This window comes from Camellia sinensis, chromosome 6 (assembly GCF_055761805.1).
Source record: "Camellia sinensis isolate YWXY chromosome 6, ASM5576180v1, whole genome shotgun sequence".
In the NCBI taxonomy this organism is placed as follows: Eukaryota; Viridiplantae; Streptophyta; class Magnoliopsida; order Ericales; family Theaceae; genus Camellia; species Camellia sinensis.
The window spans coordinates 55,911,856-55,931,236 of NC_138966.1; the positions used below are offsets into that span (position 1 = coordinate 55,911,856).

The 19,381-nt window shown below is 35.3% G+C and overlaps 1 protein-coding gene across 1 annotated transcript; it reads left to right on the forward strand.

Moving 5' to 3' along the window:
- Positions 1-3,977: 3,977 nt before the first annotated feature.
- LOC114286868 (putative protein phosphatase 2C 51) lies at positions 3,978-14,321 on the forward strand. Its single transcript, XM_082873821.1, has 6 exons — positions 3,978-4,446; positions 5,657-5,786; positions 6,746-6,824; positions 6,919-7,073; positions 13,763-13,818; positions 13,976-14,321. Exons 1-6 carry the CDS (start codon positions 4,146-4,148, stop codon positions 14,038-14,040), a joined length of 786 nt encoding a protein of 261 aa, XP_082729947.1. The 5' UTR covers positions 3,978-4,145; the 3' UTR covers positions 14,041-14,321.
- The last annotated feature ends 5,060 nt before the right edge of the window (positions 14,322-19,381 follow it).

Below are 19,381 nucleotides of genomic sequence, written 5' to 3' on the forward strand. Positions count from 1 at the left end.
CATGTATGCAATTTCAATTTCAAATGAAATGCAAACCAAATGAACACACAAGGAGCTCAATCTCTTTCATACTCAATTCAAGAGGCAAAGCATGCATGCTAAGGTGATGCAACCTAGGCATAAGTGCTAAATATGCAACATGAGATGCAAACAAATAAGCATGCAAGGCATATGACATTAACGCTAAGGTATGCGGGGTATGAAGCAAGGTAACCAACCAGTATGCAAGACATAATGTGGGTGTTCAAGCATGCAAGCAAGCCTCTGACTTTATTCGATCATGCAACTTCAATCGTGCAACAACACACCAAATATACAACAACATATAAGGTGAGCACGCAACAATCATGCAAAGGAGGGACTTACACTAATTGGACAGTCCTAAACTAGGTCTAAAACAGTGGCCAAGATGCTCAACCATGGAAGCCAAAACACATACAAATAGGCATGCATGCAAGGTCCAATACTTAGGCACATAAAGGCAACTTCCAAGCACACTTAAAAGAAGCTAACATGGGCAAATGGCATACAACATAAGCTCTGAATATGCATCAAATAGAGGTGCCAAACCAACTAATTAACACAAGCAATGCATGCTAGCATGGCCAAAACTCAAGGCAAGTTAAAGGGATATTGGACCACACTTAGGAGGACCAAACATGGCATGAATTAAATGACAAAAAATAGAGTTTTAGCATATTAAAACAAAGCCCAAAGATCACTTAGATGGCATCTAAATGACTTAAATTCAAGAGCATGCACAATGACCAAACATGGAGCATAGAGCACAACCTTTTAAGGCATCAAAGAAGCATCAAAGGCAAGCATGCAAGCATGTCATGAGGGCTGAAATGATGCTATAAGTGGTGCCAAACCACTGAAATAGATCAAACAATGCATGCGCAACACTTCACACACTTAAAGCCTACAAGCTAACAATGCAAAGGGGCTATGCAATACATGGCAAACATGGCTAAAACAACCAAGGGCAGACTTTAACCATGGGAAAACAAGTATAAAAGCTTCACAAAGCTAAGCCTAAAACATGCTTGAACAAGGGTTAAAACCTAGATGCATGTTAAGGCTAAAAGATGGCATTACAAGACATGTATGCAAGGCATGCAAGGTGTGTCTAAACCAACTCAACACAATGCTATTTCATGGCAAAATAAGCCTAAATATCAGTTAAGGCATGGTCAACATGAACCTAAACTAGATGCTCCCTCAAGAGGCAAAAATGGTCCTTTTCAAGGACAACAAGGAGAGGGGGTGGCCCTCTCCTTCTTGGGACCTCAAGGCACCATCCTCACCACTGAAATCCCTCAAGATTTCAGTGGTGAGGAGGCCCAAACAGTATGGTCCCGGAGCTTACCAAAAAAGGCACAAAATGGGGCTAAACAAGCCTTAAAAGGGGTCAAACAACCTCAAACACCAAAACACTCTTAAACAACTATTTAGAGCAAGCAAAAACAAAACTTTTATATGTTATACACCAAGTCTAAAAATAGTTTTAAGGTAGTCAAAAGAGCTATGCAAAAATGGGGTAAAAAGGGACAAGTTTCTTACCCTTGTAGACCCTCTTCACAAATGAAGCTCCAGCAGCTTCTTTGGCTCCAAACCAGCTCCATGAACTCCAAGAACACTTCTCTAGCCCTCAGCAACCAAGAAAAGGTGTGATACTATGTGTTTGTGTGCAATAATAAGACTAAAGACACACTTAGAGCTAAAGAGAGGGAGAAATAGAGATAGGATGGATACAACACTCAAACCCTAAAACTCAAAGCTCTCTGAAAATGTTGTCCAACCTAGAGGAGGGAGAAGAGCCTCCCTCTTATAGGAGTTCCCTCTTGTAAGGTTTCCAAAACAAGCCATCCAAGAGATAAATCCCTCCATACACGTGTATGGAGGGGAGCAGAGTGGGTGCCAGCTATCACAGCTGGCACAAAAATATCTGCAAAAGCAGATGAACAGTGGTCGGCCAGCCAAAAATGCAATTGACCAAAATAGATGGCCGGTCGACCATCCATAGTGCCGGTCGGCCAAATATTTGGCCGGTGGCAACAAAACACAGCCGATGGCTTCAAGCCATGGCCGGTGGAGTGCAGGGATGACCAACAAGCCATTCCCCGCTCTTCAAAGCAAAAACACAAGTGTTTGGTGCAAAACCAGACACAAAACAGTCGAGTCGAGAGATTCTGAGGCAAGGCGTGCAGCCGAGGCCTCCGGGAACTCAAGACGAACACAAACATGGATGATCACCGAGTGTTCACGCGGTGACATCCAAGTCTTGAGGACGGTCAAAAATGGGGTGTCTACACTTATATTTTTGGGTTTAATTTTTCAGGGATAAAAATGGGTTTATCCAAACGTAAAATTATACATTTGGGCAATCCGCACTATTAAAGTTTTGGATTTTTCATCATTCTCGAACAAATCCCACATTACAAACAAACACGTAATGCTCTAGTGTAGCACTCAAGTAACGTAATACTTCAATATAACACATTAAAAATTTTCTTAGTATACTTTTCACAAAAATAACAATGTAACCCTAATAAAAATCCTTAGTATAATTTTTCCAAATGTAGCACAAAAAAAAAAGAAAAAGAACTTTTAGTGTATTTTTTTCCAAATGTAACACTCCAATTAATATAATCCCAAACGTAACACTACAATGTACCATACTTTAATGTAACACACAAAAATACAAAAACTCCTTAGTATACTTTTTTTCAAACGTAACACTCATAGTTTGAAATTATATATTTGTCAAAAACTTACTAAGGAATTTTTGTACTCCTTTTGGAATTGTTTGAAGAATCTATCATCCTTTTGGAATGGTTTTAAAAAGTTCACATCATTTTTTTTGAGTGTTACGTTTAAGAAAAATATACTAGCAATTTTTTTTTTTTTTGGTTACATAAGAGTGTTACGTTAAGGAGTTTTTTTAGAGTGTTATATTGGAGTGTCATGTTTGGAAAAAATACATTAAGATTTTTTTGGAGTGTTACATTGGAGTATTATGTTTGAGTGTTACAGTTTAAAATTATAAATTTGTCCAAAGCTAATTAAGGTGTTTTTGTACTCTTTTTCAAATATTTGAAGCATCTTACAACATTTTAGAATATTTGAAAAATCTTATATTTCAAATTATTTTTGTACTCCTTTTGAAATGTTTACCAAATAAAAAATATTAGTCTGAAATTTAATTTCATAGATTATGTACCTTTCCTTTGTAGCACAAAAGAAAAAAAAACAGAAGTGAAGGAACTATATAGAATTAAGGGTACAACCGTAAATTTAATTTTTAAATAATATATTAAATCTACTTTTTCAAAATCAATGTGATTATTTGGTCTATAAGAAAATTATTGAGATTTATATGTAAATTTTATTTTTAAAAATTCAAAACCAAACCAAAAAAAAAAAAAAAAAAAAAAATCTTTGCTTGATTAGAGTTTTCCAAAAATACTTTTCAGAAAATTATACTTTTCTATTTTTCGTATTTTTTTGTTTTTACTGAATTTTTTAAATATTTTAAGCTTTTTTTTTTTTTTTTTTTACTTTTAGACATACCTAACATAAATATACCTAAAAAGTAAAAAACTTGTGAAAAAAATCTTTTAAAAATTTACTAAATACCAAAAATATAAAAAAATACGAGAATTCAGTATAATATATATTTTTATATATTTTTATGTATTTATTAATATTTTAAAATATTTTTTCACAAAATTTTTACTTTTTAGATATATTTAAATAAGGTGTATTTAAAAAAATAAAAAAAATGTTTAAAATTTTAAAAATATTAAGTAAAAACAAAAAAATCAAAAAAACTCAATTTCTAAAAAATTTAATCTAAAAAACTCAAACTTAAATGCTGATTAATATTTATAAAATTCATTACTAATTTATAATAATTTTTTAAAAATACAACTGAATCGATATTTTCCAAATTTTACTCCAGTCTGTCCCGCATGACGGACTAGTCCTAGAGATACAGAGATTCGCGCCAACTACGTTTCCCAAATTCCAACAAACTCAAACTCTCTCTCGCTCTCTTCTTCTTCTTATTCTTACTACTACTACTACTATATATCTAGGGTTTGGAGGTGCAATCAGTGATATCATTCACTAAGAAAACGATGAAGATGGACTCGACGATGAGATTGTTCTGTATTTCTGTTGTGGTGTTAGTCTTTTGTGTCTGTTCACTACCAAGATCGGCCGCAGAGACCGAGGCTTGCCGAAAGGTTTACCGCGAAGGCGGTGCAATGGCGGTGATTCGTTCTCCAGAATGTCCTCGCTGGGGTCACTCACTCTCATGGGGACGTTTGACTGACTCAACTACGGTGCATTGCTCAGAAGCTATTCTCGATGCTCTTGGGCGAGATTTCACTCACAATCACTTCTTTTGCGACGTTGATATTAGGTTTCCTCTTCGCCGTAAGTCTCTCCAAATTCAACTCTGATTTTTTGAATTTTTTTTTTTGAATTTTGTTTTTGATCTTGTTTTTGTTGCTGAAATTTCTCAATTTTGTTTGTGTAGTTTATATGTTGGAAAGGAGAGGGCATAAATTTGTTAGAATCAAGTTCTAATTTAGATTGGTTTATATCTAAGCATCTGTTCTGTTTTGTTTAAATTTGTCAACAATCAAATGGAATTTATAATCTGAACTTTCGAGATAGCTCAGAATATTTGCAAATCAATTAGAAAAATACTAAACGATTCATATCCCTATTCGAGTAAAATATTGTGTACTTGAGCACTTTGTTATTATAATATCACAATTTGCAAATCAATTTACGATTCATGCATATATCGATGCAAATCTATTGGTGAATCTATTTTGGAGTAGAATCTATGATAGATTTCACTGTTCACAATCAATTCATGATTTGATTTACTTTTTACGATTTATGCAATTATTGAAACCATTGTGTGTGACAGATTCCAACTATTTTTTACCTTTTTGATTTTTGTAGTGAAAATAATACACGTGTTTGTGTTTAATATGAAAATAACGAATAACTATAAATGTTTTGTTGTTGTTTTGGTGATCATAGTGATTTTAATAGGATTGAATCAGACCTACCATGTAATTAACATTTTTTCCTCAATAATTTTTGTGTTGTCATAATACATTTAGACACGTGCTTATGTTTAATATGAAAATAACCAATAATTCTTGCAACCGTTTAAGATGCCCGCAATTGCTTTTCGAAACCTTGCTATGAAGGCAATGTCTTCCCAAATGGACGGTGTAATCTTGTTCTTATATAAGAACTATTTTATGACACGTGTCAAAATAAATTTATTTCATTTTTATTCACATATATGATTGTTTAACATCTTTGTGTTGTAATTTGTATTGAATCTTAATGATTCTTGATTCGATTCGATTCACAAAATTTGGATTTTGATTAACGATACGATTCTTGATTTAGCAACTGCGCTTCAGTAACGAAAATAAAGAGAAGAAAAAAAGAAGAAGAGGTTATTGTAATGTAGTTTTAGCTTGTATAATGAAAATAAAATGGAGAAGGCTTGCTTATATGAAAGTTGGATGATTTTTAGTTTAGTTTATTGGAATTGTTTTGTATACACATACTTATGTTGTAAACATGGTATAAATAAGTTTGACTATTGTTGCAGGTCTCCACAAAGAAGCTACATTGGGTATTGTTGCTATTTTTGATGGCTATTATAGCAATGAAGCAAGTGAGACGGCATGGAAGTATATTGAGGAATACTTCTTCCTACACACGTATTTTCTATTTGATAGGTATTGCATTCTATACTATTTACTTATTCTTAACTTTTGAGATGAGCAGATAATTTGAGCGAGTCATGTTATAGATGAGTATGCTTTATTTTGAAAATTGGATGATGTATAGTGTGCTTTATTTTAAAAATTGGATGACATATCATATTATGATATGTGGATTGATTGACAATCTGTGTTCAAAGTTGTTTCTTGTAAATATTAATTGTATTTGTGCTTTTTCTACTTGTTAATCTTTCATATCTCATGTTCTATGCATGTATGAATAGGTTGAAAATATAATCTCGAATTTGCACCTCCAATATATCAAATGTATTTGTGCATTTTTTAATCTTTCATTTTGTCCATATGAATTATTGATTGAGACGACGACACATGCATGAGTGTTATGTGCATGTTTGTGGTTGCATGCATATCCATAGTAGAAATTGTTGGAACTCAAGCATTCAATTTTCTTGTTATTTTTTTGGTGAGTCCTTTTTGTTTGTTGGAAATATTGAACTTTATTTTCCCCCTTATGCGCACATGTAATTAATTTTATTTTTTCTTGAGACATCAAGGCACGTAATTATGTATTATCAAGGTACGTAATTATGTATACGTAATATATCTTATGGGCTGAAGTATGATATGTGATACATCTACTCATTGGAAGGAATAATAGGAAGAAGTGGGTGTGTGGCTTGTGTGCGTATGCACACTCATGCTCTACTTAGGAACTGACATTGTCTTGTATATGATGTAGTGTTTTTTAATTGTCACGCGTGTAGTATCTTTGCTCTTAAGTAAATACATGACCTTGTATTTAACTTGCACATGCTCACTATACTTGTTGATTGCAAAGCATATTTATTTTTCATATACAAGTCTAGAATATAATTTAGCAACTTTTTTCTTTGGTTGCATAATTGTTACAAGAATTACAAGTGTAGGTAACTTCATTGTTAATTTGTCAACAGGCTGGAGGGTGATAATTTTGATGGTTCCTACGTTAAAATGTTAAAGGAAGCATTGGTAAGAGCGATCCACGATATTAAGGTATGAAGTACTTTGTTTCAATCCCTTTTTGTTTCATATATTAATTTTTTACTCCTCATTATTGATTTGAGGTTGTCAACTTTGTAAATCGCAGAATAGGTATACAGCAACCATCATAGTTATGGTAGACGATCACCTATTCCTATCCAGCCTGGATGGAAGTGCTGAGGTTGCTACCGGTAGCTACAGTCGTTGGATGGCTGCTTCTCAATCTCAATCTCAATCTATGTGTGAAGTATCTTCTAGAAGGTATGATGTAATTCTCAGCCTAGAAAAGACTTAGAAAATATGAGGAAGAAGAACTCTGAAAATATGAGGAAAAAGGAATATATTTCTGTTATATTCAAAACTTCTTATTTTACAAGACCAAATGACACTCCTTATATAGGAGATATTACAAACATCATTATAACCCATTATATGCCACTTACATATTATATATTACCACTATCTACCACTATCATATTATATACATGCCACTATCTACCACCAACACCACTATCATATTCTATACATGCCACTATCTACCACCAACACCACTATCATATTCTATACATGCCACTATCTACCACCAACACCACTATCATATGCCACTATCTTATTATATGCATTAACACAAATTTTCAGCACTCCCCCTCAAGCTGGTTTGAAGATATCTTCCATAGCCAGCTTGCTAGTCAGCTTATCAAATTGCTTCTTGTGTAGTCCCTTCGTTAGCACATCAGCTAATTGTTCACCTGTTGGAAGGTAGGTCATACAGATTATGCCAGCATTGATTTTCTCCTTGATGAAATGTTTATCCACTTCTATATGTTTTGTGCGATCATGTAGAACTGGATTATGAGCTATAGATATAGCTGCTTTGTTGTCACAATAGACCTTCATAGGTGTCGGGTGAGAAAGCTTTAATTCTTCAAGAATTCTTTTAATCCACAATAGACCTTCATAGGTGTCGGGTGAGAAAGCTTTAATTCTTCAAGAATTCTTTTAATCCACATTACTTCACAGATTCCATGGGCAACAGCTCTGAACTCTGCTTCTGCACTACTTCTAGCTACCACATTCTGTTTTTTACTCCGCCATGTAACTAGGTTCCCACCTACAAAGGAGCAGTATCCGGATGTTGATCTCCTGTCTGTAACACTTCCTGCCCAGTCTGCATCTGTGTATACTTCAACTTGAAGATGTCCATGTTTCTTGAACAACAAGCCTCTCCCTGGAGTTCCTTTCAAATATCTTAAGATCTTATAAACGGCCTCAAAGTGCTCTGCCCCTGGTGAGTGCATGAACTGACTTACCATGCTGACTGCAAAGGCAATATCAGGCCGCGTATGAGACAAGTAAATCAATTTCCCGACAAGTCGCTGATATTGTTCCCTCTCTTTGACTTCTTCAGCCTTAGCAGCTTGTAACTTCAAGTTAGGCTCGATCGGAGTCTCCACCATCTTACAACCAAGCATACCTGTTTCTCCAAGGAGATCAAGAACATATTTTCTCTGATTAACGAATATACCTTCCTTGGATCTTGCAAATTCCATTCCGAGGAAATACTTGAGGGCTCCCAGATCCTTAATGTGAAATTCTTTTGCGAGTTTCTCTTTGAGTGCTGCTAACTCTGCTTCATCATTACCAGTTAAAATGATGTCATCAACATAAACAATCAAAATTGCAATTTTACTGTTTTTTGAATGTTTATAAAATATTGTGTGATCTGCTTGACTCTGCGAGAAGCCACAACTGATAACTGCCTTCCCAAAGCGTTCAAACCATGCTCTTGGTGATTGTTTGAGTCCGTATAATGACTTGTTCAATCTGCATACTCTGTCGCTTCCAAGTCTCTGCTCAAATCCTGGCGGTAGGCTCATGAACACCTCCTCTTCAAGATCACCATTGAGAAATGCATTTTTAATGTCAAGTTGATGTAGAGGCCAATCTGAATTTACTGCAAGAGATAACAGTACTCTGATGGAATTTATTTTAGCAACAGGAGCAAACGTCTCCTGATAGTCGATCCCATAAGTTTGAGTGAAGCCTTTAGCCACCAGTCTCGCCTTGTATCTCTCAACGCTTCCATCTGCGTTACATTTTATCGTAAACACCCATTTACACCCAACTGTTTTCTTGTCTTTGGGTAGATCAACTATCTCCCAAGTACCATTTCTCCTTAAAGCATTCATCTCCTCCATGACTGCTAATTTTCAATTCGGATCATCCAATGCTTCCTGTATATTCCTTGGAACAAACAAGTGTGAAATCCTAGATGTGAAAGCTCTATGGTTTTTAGACAGTCTTTGATAGGAGAGGTAATTTGCAATAGGATGTTTAATGCAATTTCGGACACCTTTCCTAATTGCTATAGGAACATCAAGGTCGGAAATAGAAGGAATAGGATTACCTAAAATTTCGATGCCAGAACTCGGGTGGACATTCGGGTCATTAGGATGGACATTCGGGTCATTATTCCTCAGATGAAATCGCTTCCTAGTATAAACCTGAAGCTCAGGATTTAGATCATTTTGTAGTACTTCTCCCCCTAAACAAGAATCTTCTTGACTAGGCACCATAGAACTTGGTTCTCCTAAGTGATCATTATCAGACAGATGTGGTTTTTGTGTAGGATATATGACATTGGGGAGCGGGATAGAAATATCCCAAAAACGGTCTTCTACTCCACTTGTCTCCCCCTGAAGAGAAGTGTTGGGGAAATAGGATTTTGTTTCCACAAATGACACATCCATACTCACATGAAATTTCTTGGTTTGAGGATCGAAACACTTATACCCCTTTTTGTTTGAGGAATAACCCAAAAAAACACATTTTATAGCACGGGGGTCAAGTTTTGAACGAAATTGACTAGGAACATGAACATAGGCAGTACATCCAAAAACTTTGGCGGGTAAATCAGAAAACAACCTCGTGTCAGGAAAAAAAGTTTTGAGACAATCGAAAGGTGTTTTGTATGTTAACACCTTTGTAGGCATCCTGTTTATCAAATAAGAGGCTGTTAAAATTGCTTCACCCCATAAATATTTAGGAACATGCATGTAAAACATTATAGCACGTGCTACTTCAAGTAGATGTTTATTTTTTCGTTCTGCAATGCCATTTTGTTGAGGGGTATCCCGACATGTAGATTGATGAAAAATCCCCTTTTTTTCCAAAAACTCACCCAACTGCTCATTGAAATATTCTGTTCCATTATCAGAATGTAAATACCAATTTTGGTTTGAAATTGGTTTTCAATCATATTGTAAAAATTTGTGAATAAATTTTTCACGTCAGATTTTTTATTCATCAAATAAATCCAACATAAGCGGGTATGGTCATCAATAAATGTAACAAACCATCTTTTACCAGAAAGAGTAGTGATTTTAGAAGGGTCCCAAACATCACTATGAATCAAATAAAAAGGTTTGGAAGCCTGGTAAGGTTTTGGCAAATAAGTAGAGCGATGAAATTTTGCAAAAATGCAACTTTCACAATGAAAAGAAGAACAATCAATCCCTTTAAATAATTCTGGAAATAAATGTTTCAGATAAAGAAAACTAGGATGTCCTAGCCTATAGTGCCATAGCATTATTTTTTCTCGAACAGAGATTGAACTAGTACTATTAAAGCTCTGAGCTTTTTTATTACTACTAGGTACTTCATCAAAGTAGTAAAGACCTTCAAGCATCCTAGCACGCCCAATCATCATCCCCGAGTTCTGGTCCTGAAATTCACAATGGGATTCAAAAAATGTAACACGACAATTAGAATCCTTAGATAGTTTACTGACAGACAAAAGGTTACAGGCTAAGTTGGGGACGTGAAGAACAGCATTGAGATTAATTTTCTCAGTTAGTTTAATAAATCCTTTTCCTGCAATAGGTGAAAAACTACCATCGGCTATTCTGATTTTGTCATGACCAGAACAAGGGAAATAGGTACTAAATAAATGGGAAAAACTAGTCATGTGATCGGAGGCACCGGAATCTATGATCCACGGAGAGAAGTTTAGGCAAGAGAAGGCTTTAGGATTTCTACCTGTTTGTGCCAACAAAACACTAGGAGTACCGGATGAGGAGTTGGATTTTATCAGCTTTAAGAGTTGATCAATCTGCTCTTTGTTGAAGGGACCTGAATCGGCTTCATTAGCGGTAGGAGAGCCACGATTCTTCTCTCCTCAGTTGACAGGTTTGCCATGGATCTTCCAACACGTTTCGCGTGTATGGTGAGGCTTGTTGCAAAAATCACACCAGACCCGTGGCTTATCATCAAACCTGCGCTGGTAATTTGCAGCCTTGTTGGCCGCAGCATCGCTAATTAAAGCAGAAATTTCAATTGATTCACCAGTACCTTTTTTCTTAAGCATGACGCTCCTTCGGCTCTCTTCCCTTCTGACTTCGGCAAATACTTCGCCAATGGATGGGAGAGGAGGTCTACCAATAATTCTTCCTCGCACTTCATCGAACTCAATGTTGAGGCCGGCAAGAAACTTGTAAATACGGCTGTCTTCCACAGTTTTCTTGTGGTGGTTGCAGTCGTCAACCGATTTCCATTCGTATGTGTTGAAGATGTCAAGATCCTGCCACAACCTTTTCAACGAATTGAAATATTTGGTGACGGAATCATCTCCTTGACGAATCTCTCCCAACTTCAAAGTTAATTCGAAAACTTGAGATTGATTTCCTAGGTCAGAATACATCTGACTAACATTATCCCACAATTCTTGTGCAGTAGGATAGCACATGTAATTAGAGCTTATATCCTCCTCCATGGAATTGACCAACCATGTCATAACCATGGAATTTTCAGCGTCCCAACTGTCGAACAGCGGATCATTAACAGCAGGAGCCTTCTTGTCACCAGTGATGTAACCGATCTTTCCTTGCCCACGGATATACATCCGGACAGATTGTGACCAGCGGAGAAAATTATCACAATTTAGGCGGATGGTGGTGATTTGGACAGAGTGAGAGTTTGACGTTTTCACTGGAATGGCAGCGGCAGGGGTTGAAGTGGTTTCGGACGTGACTTCCGACATGGCTATGACGGTTTTAGGGCTGCTGTGTTTTTTGTAGCTCTGATACCAACTTAGAAAATATGAGGAAGAAGAACTCCGAAAATATGAGGAAGAAGGAATATATTTCTGTTATATTCAAAACTTCTTATTTTACAAGACCAAATGACACTCCTTATATAGGAGATATTACAAACATCATTATAACCCATTATATGCCACTTACATATTATATATTACCACTATCTACCACTATCATATTATATACATGCCACTTTCTACCACCAACACCACTATCATATTCTATACATGCCACTATCTACCACCAACACCACTATCATATTCTATACATGCCACTATCTACCACCAACACCACTATCATATGCCACTATCTTATTTTATGCATTAACACAAATTTTCAGCAAAAAGCTATTATCATCTTCTTGTATTCTTACTTTTAAATACAGTTGGTTCCATTGAGACTAATTTAATGGGTTCGCCTGTCTTCTTTAATAAAAATTTTCTGTGACGTGAAACTTCGCCCTTCTTATAGTTATGACATTGCACTAACTTTGCACCATTGTTTAAGGAGATACCCTTCCCCCTCCCCCTCTTTGTGGATAAGTGTGAGATCTTTATATGAAACGAAGAAAGAAACTGGGTGGGCATGCCTTTTTATATAGGGTACAATCACATATAATTTGTATGCAGGCTTTTCATCCATTAACATCAACAGATTCACGTTAAGGATTTACACATGAGAATAAGCTTTTATACCTCTATGGATCCTCCATCTTGAGCGGAGTCTCTCCTAATCTTGTACTTTCTCCCTTTGCCATGTTTGGCATCTTCCAGTATTCCTTATTTTTTGGCCCTGCCTTTGCTGCAAAACTTAATCCTTTTGCTTTATGTAACAGAGGGTCATGTTTAGCATTTTTGAGAATTTCATTTGAACTTTTACTGCTGAAGGAGTTTGAATCCTGCTAATTCACATGTACTAGCAAAACAATTCAAACCTGTACTGAAAAGTTCATTTAGAATTTAAGTGTTGAGTAGTTTTTGCTTAATTTCTCATAGCTGACAGGTGCTGTCACCTAATAAGCCCCATTTCTGGAGTTTTATCTTTGGTTGTCAGCTTCTCTATAATATCTAATCATTCAGTAAATACTGCTAGGGGTTTTAGGGATTTTCAGTACCATTTTCCGCCATATTACAGCAGGCCTCTTCTTTCTCATTGCTTTCCATGCAGAGCTTAAATTATGACCACCACAAGAATGTATATTATGTATTACTTGGTCCAGTCTTCATATTTAGAAGAGCTGTCAATGTTCTTCCAAAGTAACTTCTCTCAACTCCAAAGTTACAGGAAATGGGGAGTTCCATCTGCCTTCCCTTAATCTCCACCACCATAGCATTTTTGCACTTTCTCCAACATCATTTCTAGGTCCATATCTTTCAACTGTAGAGGCGGCAATTGTCCAAGTAAATAAGTACACGTATATGTTTTTAAGTTCTTCCACTTGGATAAGTCATGTGACATTAATATATTGTTTTTTTTTTTTTTTTTTTCAACTTGAGCTTTCTAAAGCTATATGAATATCTCATCTCTCCTTTTCTTTCGGATGACACAGACGATATCTTGTATTGATTGCTTGTTTATTCATATTAGGAACTGACCATAAGAACAATCTAAACTTGCTTTCAATTTATTTTATTTCACTCTTGGATAAAATTAGATGGAGACCAGTACACTTGTTTGCTGAACAAAATTTGTTATAATGAGTTGAAGTCTGCCTGCATATTGTAGAAACATTGTTGTCTTGTTTTTCGTTCTCTTTTAAATTTTTGCTCCAGTTTTTAATTGTCCTCCTTGAATTTGATGGTTAGGGATTTTAAGTTTTAAGTTATCTCATGCATTGTTTTTGGTTATGGTCAGGTTAGATGGTGATGGATGGGGCTATTCGCTGAAGAACCTCATCTACAACATATCAGGTTTCACCGTTTGAGAATGGATTTGGCCTCTTTTTTTTTTTTTTTTTTTTTTTTTTTTGTTGTAATTTTTTGTTTGCATTTTCTTTTAGATTACACACTAAAGGCTAAGATTGGAATTGGTCCTTTTTTTTTTTTTGGGATATGTGTTTTCTTTTAGATTTACAAGAAATAAGCGCGAGGCGCAATGAGACGCAGCCTTGCGCTTCGAACAGGTCGAGATGAGGCGCAATACTCAAGGCGTAGCTTAGGAGCTGAGGCGAGGGCTTTTTTTCGAGGCATGAGGCGTCGGCTTTAACTATTTTTCTACTCCAACTATTGATTAATTTATTTATTTTTTTTTGTGGGCATACCCACAGGGATTCAAAACTCTTAAATATAAAATGGCCAAACGTGGTCAAAAGAGAGCAGAAAGTGACAAAAGATTGAATGTTATGCTTTATATCTTTTGTTGGATATTATATTTCTAATTTTTAGAAGATTGAATGTTATGTTTAAAGATTATTAGAAATAGTTATGATTATTAAAATTATATATATATATATATATATATTTGTTATGTTGAAAAGTTTGCCTATTTTATAATTTTGCTTTTCTTTCACTACTTGCGTTTCGCTTTGGTGAGGCGCGCGCCTCACCGCATGCCTTGTGCGTAGGCTATAGGAGACCTTATAGCCTCAGTGTGCTTGGAGCCTTTTATGACACTGACTCATATTTTTTGGTTGATTAGTATAATTTTATTAAAGATGAGGCACCAAGGAGCTATACTAAGGGCGTGTTTGATAATCTAATTCGTCAGTTAAAACTGAATGTGTTAAGTGATAATCAATTAAGCTCGTTTGATAACCATAATTGTATCACTTCAAAATTTAAGTGCCTCCTAAAATGAAAGCTAAAATTTAAGAAAATTTTAAGTCATAAGAAACTTACTTAATTTTAACTAAATTTATAAATACTAAACATAAGCATCAATGTACGTTTTTACCGTTACCACTATCATCACCATCGTGCCACCAACACCACAACCATCACCACCATTATGCCACCGCCACCACTACCAACGCCGCCACCACCATGCCACTGCCACCACTATCACCACTATCACGGTCATGCCACCACCACTACAACTACTACCACATTTATCACCATTGTTATTGTTTCCATAAGTACCACCATCATTTTACTACCCTTACTATCGAAATTGTCATGGCCACCAGCACCATCAATGCCACCATCACCACAACCACTACCAACACCACTACCACTACCATACCATCACCACCACCGTCACAATATAAAAATTTTAAAAAATAAATTTTAAATTTGATCTTATATATATCAAATAATTTATTTTTAATTCAACAATTGAAATTTTATCAAATAGTTTTTTATCTTAAAAAATTCAGCATTCAATTTTCAATACTAAATTTTTAGTTTTTGGCTTTATCGAACACGACCTAACTATATGTCAAAATCTACTCAAAAGTCTCTATAAAATCCAAAAATTGATTCGAGGATGAATTAACCATCCTGAAAAACCAACTATACAAAAAAGAAAGTAATTTACTTTTAATACTCAAAATTGATTCTTCTTTGCTAACAAATGTGCTTATATTCCTTTCACCCCAAACCTACCACATCAACGCCAAAGCTTAGTTGCAGGAATCGCGCAAATGAGAATCGCGATTCCGCGATTCCTAATAAGAAACGTGTAAGAATCACGTTTCTGTGGAGAGAGAAACGCGATTCAGTGCAAGATGGGATCGTAAAGGGGAGAGAGAGAGAGAGAGACAGAAACCCTAACCTTCGACGTCGACATGAGAGGAGAAAGGGCTTCGATCATCTTCGTCACTCTCGCGATCGTCTTCGTCACTCTCTCGATCGTCTTCGTCTTCGTCTTCGTCACTTTCTCTGTGCTTCTCTCTCTCTTTCTCTTCATCTCTGGCGTTGTTCTCTTCACACACTCTCTTCGTCTCTAGATAGATCATATATAATATATAATATATATATATAATAAATATAATTTATCATGTATTATATATGTAATAAAAAAATATTTAATTATTATTTCTTAAAATATCATATATAATAATAATTTTTGTAAATTATTATTTCTTAACTTTTTAACATATAATAAATAAAATAAATTATCCAATTATTTAAAAGAAATCTAATTAAACCATATATAATAAAAAAAATTATGAAATAAAATATCTAATTTTTCTTTTTATTTATTTTAACATAATTTATTATTCCTTATTTATTATAATTTTTTATTTATAATATATATCAATTAAAAATAAAAAAATAAATTAACAATAATACATTATTTAAAAAATATAATAAATAAATATAATAATTAATGTATATTAAAATAAAAATATTTATAAAAAAACTTCTAATGTGCATTAAAAAAAATATATATATAGCTCCCCGAGACGCTCCCAACCTAAGAAGTTTCTATTGTTAAAATAAAAATTAATTATCGGATTTGTTAAAAAATTTTAAAATAAAAGATCTAATTTTTATTTTTTATTTATTTGAATATAATTTATTATTCATTATTTATTATAATAAATAAAATATAATTAATAAAAATAATATATAAGCGCTCCTAATTTACGACTCCTCTAAGTGGCCACGTTCCCCCGCTCCCACTCCCGCCCCCGCTCCCGCCCCCGCTCCCGCTTTGTGCAACTAAGCGCCAAAGGTACCTAAAACCACGCCTTCTTTCCCTTTTTCCCTACATGAGCTCCCTCCAAGAAAGAAGAAACTCCCCCACCATTGTATAGAACACCAATCGATGCTGAACCAACCTTTTCATGCCTACGTATGCAACACTGATTGACGTGCACTTCTTTCCTTTTAGTAAAGTTGTCAATGGTGAGAATCTTCCTATGTGTAGCATACCAGACAAAGAAAACCACCTTGGACAGGGCCTTAATAAGTTAGTACTCCAAACCCTTCTCTACAGGAAGATAGACACATTGCTCCCTACAAGAGTGGCATAGTAAGACTTCATACTGAACTGGCCGAATGAGGACTTCAGCCATCAAACTAAATCACCACCATCACCAATATGGGATGAATAGAGATGACCAAGGAGATCCGATAGCTCCATAATGTTCGGAGCTTTAAGCTATTTTCAAAGCCCAAAATCCCAAAATACCTAATAATCAAATAACCGTAAGTAGTCACTGACTGAGGCCTCTTTGTTACCAGCAATGCTAGCAATTTTAGGAAATAGACTCTTCAAACACTCATCTCTGCACGAGCAATAGCTCCAAAACCTAGTATGATCCCTACTCCCTATCACAAATTGAATATGCTCATAAAAAGTGTCTTATCTTACCCACTTCTGATTCCTTTCGATAGATCAATACTATAAGATAAAAGCCACCACCCCTCTCCAACATCTTTTCCTTTCTCTAGAAAACCTCCATAATCATTTCCCCAACAAAGCTTGATTAAAAATGGCAAGTCCCAACCTCCCCTCCTTCGAGGATGAACGTACAGTGTCCCAATCCATGAAATGATATTTAACTCCTTTTCAATCCCCTCCCACCAGAAGTCACACACACTGCAGCTTTTCCAATTGTTTCCCAACTGAAACAAGAATAACGAACAAAGATGTGAAATAAGTAAGAGGCTACACAAAATGCTCCTCTGTCTTAATCATAGTCAACCTCGCTCCTTTGAACAAACACCCTTTCCTACCCTGTGGCTGTCAATCGCCTCTGGAACCTTTGCACCATCGACTTCTAGACCGACTTTACCTTGGATGAAGCTCCAAGAGGAAGACCCAAATATGAGAAGATACCTTAAAATGATTATTTGGGAAGATACCATCCTGTTGTTGTTACACGGTCACTTATCCCAAAAGCTAGTTATTGAGGTGAAGATGCCCTCACGCTTATATGCTTAATGTTACTTTAATACTCAGGCGATGTGGGATTTCGCTTCACAGTTATGTCTCATTATTTTCTGACTATAGTTTTATAGCCATTAAACAGTAGATATTATTATGTTTAAGTCAAGGATTTTGTTACTGTTTTCTAGCTAATGTAGTAAATTCTTAACATTTTAAAGATTCTCTGCGAAATAATATTCTTGTGATCTTGTTTCTTACCTTGCTACGCATTGTTTGCGCTGACCGTTATTTTGCAACTCTATTCAGCTAATACCATCAGCCATCTCATCATGCAAGCACTAGGGCATGTTTCTCTGGTAATGCACAACAACTTATTGTGCCTTACAGTTTTATGCCTTAAACTAGTTTTTTTGCTTGCACGGTGTGGTTTGATCATTAATGTGACTGTTAAGCGTGCACTGGTCTGCGTATGTTATAAGGGGCCAACCCAGCAACCTCAAATGTTCACTGCAAAAAAATACTTGAACCAGGAGTTTGGCCTTTTGCCCATCTGAGTAGATGTTTAATGTATCCTGACAATTGCTGCCTTATCTCCCTTGTGAACTTTTATTCTGTTTCTAGAGATTGGATTTATGTAAGCTCTGAAGTTTACGGCGAGCTGAATGTTCAAAATGAAATTAATGTTCATTTTATTAGACCAGATATCAGAAGTGGAAAGAAGTGACGTCGATCCAGTTTTCTATTTGTTTCCGGGAAGTGTAGTGTTTGTTTTCATTTGGTTTCTTATCTTCTCCCTGGGGTATAAAAATGTTTACCAATTATTTATACAAAAAAAAAGATAAAAAAGAAAAAGAAGGTGGTTTCCCACACTCTACTCTTTTAGAAGTTGTAAGCTCAGGTCTATTGAACTTAGTGGGGCAATACAGGTCTTGGTTTGTTTCTTCACATTCAATACTAATTGATGTAGAACATGCACGCACTAATTTTTGGCATGGAGATTTTATTTACCATCTTATAATTTATTTGTCTTTAATATATGCATGTATATATATATATATATTTATTATAGTTTAAATAGAAGTTTTATTAATATTTTGTCCTGTTTAATTAGGGATTCTAGTTTGCTTTTTTATTAGGGTTTAGTTTCTTATTTTAATTAGGGCTAGTGGCCTATATAATATTAGGTTTTGCATTGTATTATTAAGAGTTTGATTATTAAAATTGAGAGTTTAAAGTTTTGGCCTTGTGTGATTAGTGCTATGGCCTTGTGTTCGTCCTCTGTCCCCTTTCTCTCTTTTATTCTCCCTCCCCGTTCTACGTCACCATTTTGGAGATGAAATTCTGATGTAACTATTTCTAGAACTAATATGAAACATTACGTTGTGTGCATCTTAAATTACATCATTGGTTCTCTTATATTGAAGGAGGGGGCCATTGGTTTAGTGGTTAAACCTTGGCCAGCTAACCATGAAATCATGGGTTTGAACCTAAGGCCAGCTACTTTGTGCAAATTTATGCCAAGTTCGGTCTGTACCCAATTTACCCCTCCTAAACCCCATCAAATGGGGACTGTGTAGTTATTCAGTTAGTTCTCTTACATGGAACATTATATATAAAATGTTGGTGGATATACAAGGTAAAATTTGTCCTTTATAAGCAGGAGTTTTTGCCTCAATATTTACGAAGCTAAAGCTA